This window comes from Gordionus sp. m RMFG-2023, chromosome 1 (genome assembly GCF_954871325.1).
Source record: "Gordionus sp. m RMFG-2023 chromosome 1, tfGorSpeb1-WG-v2, whole genome shotgun sequence".
Taxonomy (NCBI): domain Eukaryota; kingdom Metazoa; phylum Nematomorpha; class Gordioida; order Chordodea; family Parachordodidae; genus Gordionus; species Gordionus sp. m RMFG-2023.
The window spans coordinates 27,003,578-27,010,409 of NC_088775.1; the positions used below are offsets into that span (position 1 = coordinate 27,003,578).

At 26.8% G+C, this 6,832-nt stretch overlaps 1 protein-coding gene across 1 annotated transcript; it reads right to left on the reverse strand.

The window, feature by feature from the left end:
• Positions 1–294: 294 nt before the first annotated feature.
• On the reverse strand, positions 295–5,922 carry LOC135923674 (dopamine beta-hydroxylase-like). Its single transcript, XM_065458554.1, has 11 exons — positions 5,809–5,922; positions 5,684–5,737; positions 5,444–5,593; positions 4,980–5,198; positions 4,790–4,876; positions 4,376–4,555; positions 3,207–3,309; positions 2,359–2,525; positions 1,722–1,904; positions 1,600–1,659; positions 295–420 (listed from the first exon to the last, which is right to left on the reverse strand). The coding sequence occupies exons 1-11, from the start codon at positions 5,920–5,922 to the stop codon at positions 295–297; spliced, it is 1,443 nt and encodes a 480-aa protein (XP_065314626.1).
• Positions 5,923–6,832: the final 910 nt, after the last annotated feature.

The following is a 6,832-nucleotide window of genomic DNA, read 5'->3' on the forward strand; positions in this document are numbered from 1 at the left end:
TTTGCCGGAATGTTTTATGTTTTATTTAAAGCTTCGATAAAAGTTAACAAATTTTTTAATATCAGTTGTTGAATGCTAATATATTTTTAAGTAATAAACAGAATATATATTTTAATAATTTCTTTATTTTGATACAAAATCTAGAAAAGCAAATCAGCTGTTAAGTCTAAGATAAAAAAAATAGAATTAGCGTTATAAATTTAGCGTGAAAAAAAGTTATCTAAGGCAGCCTCTTAGATGCGTTAGTTAATTATATATTAATGAGAGCATATTATTATTAATATATTTTCCCCATTACTTATATGCAAAGAATTTGTTTAAAGTTTCGATTGAAATAGAGCTTCTGCATCTTTCAAGATTCACTCTCGGGTAATAAAACAAGTAAGTGATGCACATTTCATCGGTTGTAGCTAGTCCTCCCTAAAAGTTTAATTAATATGATATGATAATAAAGCTGATTAAAAAATTTCAATAATCTTAAATTTGAAAGAGTGGGATGGGGGGGGGGGGTTCATATAAGCACCGGCATATTATGTAAAATATTTAACTACTAAGCCTTTAAGCATTGATTAAAATAAAAGTTGATAATTTATAGGATGATTCCAAAGATACAGGGATACCCACCATTTTTGATTTTTGCCGATATCACGGTGCTGATATTAAAAGATTTAGTTGAATAGCTTTTCGATCCAATTTTGCACTTAAAAAACTTTTTCCTGCAAAATATTAAACATATTTTTATAATATTTTAACTGTTATAATTGTTAATTTTAAAAACATTTTTATTATTTATATATTAAATAATTTTTAAAATGTTGCCATTCTCTTGCTTTCTTTTTTTCAGTTGTATCTTGATCTTTCTTAAAGGCTTTTATTATTCTGCTACTAAGAATAAAAAATTTTAAGGTTATTTTTTATATTTTTCCATTTTGCTGGCTCCTTTCTAAAAATAATCACAATCATAAAAGAAAAAAAAGAAAGAAAACTTTTATTGTGGTCAATTTTTTTAAAAACGGCCGATTATGATTTCCAAAATAATATTATGTATGCTTGGATTTTTTGCTCATAGATGGCAGAAAGGTTTGGATCTCTATTTGACAAATCTCGACTCACATAATATTATTTTGGCCAAAATTTTAATCAGGCCGTTCTATCGACTCTAAGTGGGTCGTTTACCAACACTATCTCAACTTCATAATTTTTAAATTTTTTTTTAAATTAAAAAATTTCATAAATTTATTTAATATACTTTACCAATATTCCAAAATTTGCAATTTTAATTAATCAATAGGATAGTATTTACTCTGTACGAATAATTTTTTACCGTTTAGGTAAAAATAATAGCATAAGGTATTTAAAAAACCAATATTTAATTTTAAAGGACGAATATTTTCGATTCAATTTGAAAAATTAATCCTTATTTTTTAAAAAAATTTGCCTTCAAAAATATACAGATTTGGTGAATATAAATAAAATATGATTAGGTTATTGTCTACTTTTCAGTAATTTTTATATATAAATATTATAGGGTAGATATTGGTGGCATCTCTGCTTAAAACCAGAAGAGGAGGTGCGATGTGTTAATTTCTTCTGACTTACGTTTGTTATGATTTTTTTCATTGAGCTATCGTAGAAGCAAGTAACTATCAATTGATCTCCCTTTTTTGTTATTATTATTAATAATGGAATAATCTATAAAATGACTGAAATTTTTTTTATACCGGATATAGGGTGACAATTTTGGGCAAGAGTCGTATTTCCTGAGCGTGAGGGCTATAATGGTTGTCACGATTCAATTCGCCTATCTCGACGCCATTCCTAATTATGCGAGCTATAATCTTCTTGCCAAGTAGATGAGTGTGGAATTGATTAGCAAAGACTGTTATGCCAGATGTTGGGATTCCCTTAAAAATATTTCATTTATAAAATTTATCATACAATATTTATATGGCAGGATTTTTTCAATTTCCTATTCAAAAACAATTTCGGAGAGGTGAAGGACAATGGGGAATCCCCCCCCCCTTTAACGAAGTTAATAATTTTATTAATTTATAAAGTATAGAATATATTAACCCGTTCTCTCCCCTAGAAATAAAATCCTGGATGTACACTAATATAAATTCTATTTTTGTTTATTTATGCGTATTAATATAGTATATGTTATAAATATATGTGGTTGACTCTTTATAATTACAACGACTAATTTCAAAGGTTCCTATATTCTGAGTTATATAATTAAAATATTTTTAAATATATATTCAAGCAAAAAAATAATTGTTCTTAATTTAGAATAAATTTAATATGTAATAAAGATGATTAGTCAGATGAGGTAGCGCTGTTATAAATTATTTTTTTTACCCCGTTCGTACACTCTGGAACGCAATATCCATGTACCAAAAATTTTTCTTGCCCTGGTGGTATCATTAGTTTCGGACTATATTCGTAGCCAATTTCCAAAAAACCAGTGTCATATTTTCTTAGTTTTGAAGTTAAATAGATGGAAAATCCAGAAGAATCTAAAATACCTATAATGAATAATTTAAATTTTTTCAATTGGAATATATGTCTTAATAGATTGAAAAATCTCTCATTCTTAAATAATTTAGTCATGGCGATTTTTAAATTAAAAAAATATTTGATTTGACCTGGTACTCCAGCATGTATTGAATACCCTTAATGTGAATTCTAGACATACCGTGAATTTTTATGCTATTTTTTTAAAGTTTACATCAAAAATTTATATAATAATAAATATGAATTTAGAGTATTACCAAGTAAACGGCTAAATTGTTCGAAATTTACATTAAGGATACTTAATTACAAGTTGAAATACATTGCGAAATAAATATTTTAAAATGAATTTAATGTCATTTGTCAGCGTCTCTAGAGGAAGTACAAGGGGGTTGAGCCCACTGAAAAATTTAATTTTTTATACCACTAAAAAAAAAAGGTAAGTTAGCCAAAAAAAAAGAGGCAATTTTAGATAATGTTAGCTAAATAGAGGTAATTTTGAAAATAATTTTAAAAATTTTTGGAGCCCCTGAGATTGTAAAGGCTAGTGACGCCCTTGTCACAGGTCTCTAATTCAATAAAAGATTTAAAGTTAAAAGTAACAATCAAAAATCGAGTTATTTAACTTTAAAAATCTCATTTTACTGGGTTAAATATATCTATCACCAATAAATTATAAGCTTTGTTATTCATACCATCATAATTATTTGGATTATTGAAATGTGCTTCCAATACAACATACAGGGATTGATCGGAACCGCCCAGGGTTAACCCGGCTTCTTGCGGAAAAATGAAGGGCTGATTGATAAATAAGTTTTAAAAAATATATGATAGCGTCAATGTGTTTTTTCCAGCAATGTGTTATTTTTTCCTTTAAATCATTTTTTGAGCCCGTTTTTTTAAAATTTAAGAATCAGATATTACTTGAAATGTATTCCAGAATTTTTAAAATATCTATATTATGAATTGTAGAAAATTTTATCGTTAACCTTTGAGTCATTTATATAAAAAATCTATGGAAAAAACTAATATAAATTATATTAAGTTCAAAGTTCATAGCGAATTTGTCTAAAATCTATAGAGTATTCCTAACATGATATAATACATTTCCGGTAAAATCAAATTCTTAAATTTAAAAAAACGTGCTCAAAAAATGATTTAAGTTGAAAAAAAACAAATTGCCAGAAAAAATATATTGACGCTATCATATATATACCTATATATCTATAATAACATGAAACATGTTTTTATTCGTTTTGTTATTTTGTCTCTCATTATTATCCTATTTTATAAGTATAGCTAATTTTTTATTTGATGAGAAATTTTGAAAAACTCTCATTTCTACCCTTCAGATTAAATTATTTCAATAAATTTCTTTTTGAGATGTTATAAAAACAAATTTTTTTGATTAAGCCCATGAATATAAACATATTTTATTATAAAGTTCATAGTTGCCTATTTAAAACAAGCAAGCAAATTAAAATTTAGACGAGATCTATTAGGGGGTGACCATTGAGTTACAATCTATTTAATTGTATGGTCGGACTTGTTACATCCTACAATTAACTTATGACTACTTAGTTTTTAAATTTTTTTGTTTTTTTCATTATAATTAACTATGTATGAATATTGGATCAAGAAATTATTTTGTTTAATACTTATTTACAACTCAGTCATATTTTTTTTAGCTAAATGTATTTTATAACTTTTAGCCACTAACTTAACACATTGCATTTCTGCGAACGATTTTAAATTATATCATGTAACGAAATATATTTTTATGAGTATTTTTATAACTCAACGAAATTCGTTTGAGGTTGATATTAAAATAAATAGGTATATATTTCGGAATAAAAATTATTACTTGAGCCCCCATCGCCCAAGCAACGATAACCTTCTTGCATTTTTTATATAATTTTGGCTCATTTGGAGTGTCACTTGGACCCTCATAGAAATCGGGGATAATGAATTTCGGAATTTGACAATGGAAAAGCATAAGATGGTGAACAACATTTTCGGTTTCTTTTGATATTTTGCTTTGGTACTTCATCGTATTATATTTTTTCCAAATTTTTGTTTTTAACGAACAAATCAAATCAAAGTACAAATATATACACTGCATTGCAAATTGTCTAAACTCAAGAGCCTTTGGAAAGCCAACTAAAACTCAAATTGAAATTTAACAAACATTTTTCGTAGAAAAAAAAATTAAAGAGTCACCCTCAACATAGTGATTTGTTAAAAAAATGTATTAATTTATTTTATATTATATGTATACCTTTATGATATGATGCTTTTTTGAAAAATATTCGGGCAATTTGATCAATTTTTTCCAGTAAGTTGTCGAATTAGCTGGTACTGGAGCCTGTCCATAAATGAAACGGGAATAATTAATATATACATTATATGGTTAGCCAATGTTCTTTTTTATATATCAAAATCAAAAAATTACAAATATTTATTATTACTTTATCAAATGTAATGTGGAAAATATGTGTGTCATTAGTTTCACTTGTCACTTTACCCGTAACTATTTGGGATTTAAGTAATTGGGCCCTGTTAAACCCCCATTGGAAACCACTTTTACTCTCTTTTGCCATAGGGAATAAATTGTTTGAATGTATTGAGGCATCGAATAGAATTGGATGAATGGATTCTGAGATATATAAGACATGGGTTGTACCTCTCTTTAAATTAGTTTAGTATTTGTAGAAAAAAATATAATAATATTAGTAAAAGCGCTTCAAAATATTACGATATTTTGAACAACAACCCTTTCAGGCTTAATTAAATATTAATTTATACTCATGTTATTTTATAATACCGCCATATGAATTATAATTGGAGTTTTACTGAATTCCATTCTCATCGATAAAATTAGTTTACTTTAAAGGAATTGATATTGTAAAAAAATATAGTTTATTTTCTATACATCCAAAGTATAATCGTAGTTCTTATCACAAGTGTTGAATTTGCGGCTAACGATAAAATATCTGTCATTACCTTGGCTGAGAACTCTTTCTAGAATATAATTTTGATGAAAATCTTCTTTTAGATATCCGTTTGAGTCCACATGAGAGTCCTAACATATATTATAGTGTGTATATATATATATTATTTTAAACCGATTCAATAATAAAATATAATTAATTAAAAAAAATAGCGAAATTACTATGGCAATAAATCCTTTTTGGTCTTCGGTTGTCCTATATATTTGATTATTAATCTAAAAATAATTTAAATATTCGTTATTTCTTTAAATTCATTTTTCATCTTTTATAATTATATATTATAAACTTTCATTCTGCCGTCTTCGATTTGATTAAATGGCGTGAAAATGCATAAATCAGATCCTATCAGATTTCCGTAATCAGAGAAGCCGAACGCTACCCAAGATGCACTCGCAGTCATGTTTCTGACTCGATATATTATGTAAATAGTCTCGCTAGTATAGTTTACCTTCCAAAAAATTTTGAATTTGTTTTCTGAATCCAGCATGAGGGAATAGGGATACTTTAAATTTTCCGATTCCATCTGGCTAGCTTATATATATATATTTTGTTAATTAAATTTAGTGCTATGGTTAAAATCGCATTAATATAAAACTGCAATAATTTAATACAAATTTTTTTTAGTTTGTTTATATACATGATATATCACGCTAAAAATAACGGAATAAATTTGATGAATGACTATATAGACATAGTTAAAAATTAAAGTGGTCGCTACAATCGATAGATGGTTACAAATATTTTATATCCGTAAAACAGATGGATAGAGGTTTAGAACGAGGAATGAAAGAAAAGGTACGCTCGAATGGAATAAAATTTGATCATATAAGCTGAGTCATAATATGCAACTAAAATAGATCTTCAAAGAGGTTATTATAGAAATCGGCGATATAGTGCCATGTTGACAGAGAAAATATGGTTACAATGTAAATGTTAAGTTAGACACCAAATGTTAACTGCAAATGCTATATCCGCAATAATAAGATATTATGGCTCTTAAAAATTTTAATAAGGACGAAGTTATTGATGACCGGACAAACGGTCCAGATATAAGAAAGACTAGGGTTAGTCGGCACAATTTTTAAATAAAGATCGAATAAGATCTTGCAAAATACCAATTAAACACTTACTGTTATATTTTTTAAATATTTAATAATATTTTTTCCAAGAAAGGTTTAGTAAAAGTGATTTTTTAAACCTAGTAGCCCTAAACAAGTGATTAGATGGATCATCGATGGAGCTATTCGAATCTAGTGGTTTATCAGGCTTCCTATGAGACACAAAAAAATTTCTTTATTCATATATGTTTT

Excerpts from the sequence above, each read along its gene's own strand:
- LOC135923674 (XM_065458554.1), bottom strand. The coding sequence starts at position 5,922 with ATGACTGCGAGTGCATCTTGGGTAGCGTTCGGCTTCTCTGATTACGGA. Across the intron at positions 4,877-4,979 it reads TCCACATTACATTTGATAAA|GCTCCAGTACCAGCTAATTC; the intron begins GTAATAATAAAT and ends ATTTATGGACAG. Across the intron at positions 3,310-4,375 it reads CTTGGGCGATGGGGGCTCAA|CCCTTCATTTTTCCGCAAGA; the intron begins GTAATAATTTTT and ends TTTATCAATCAG.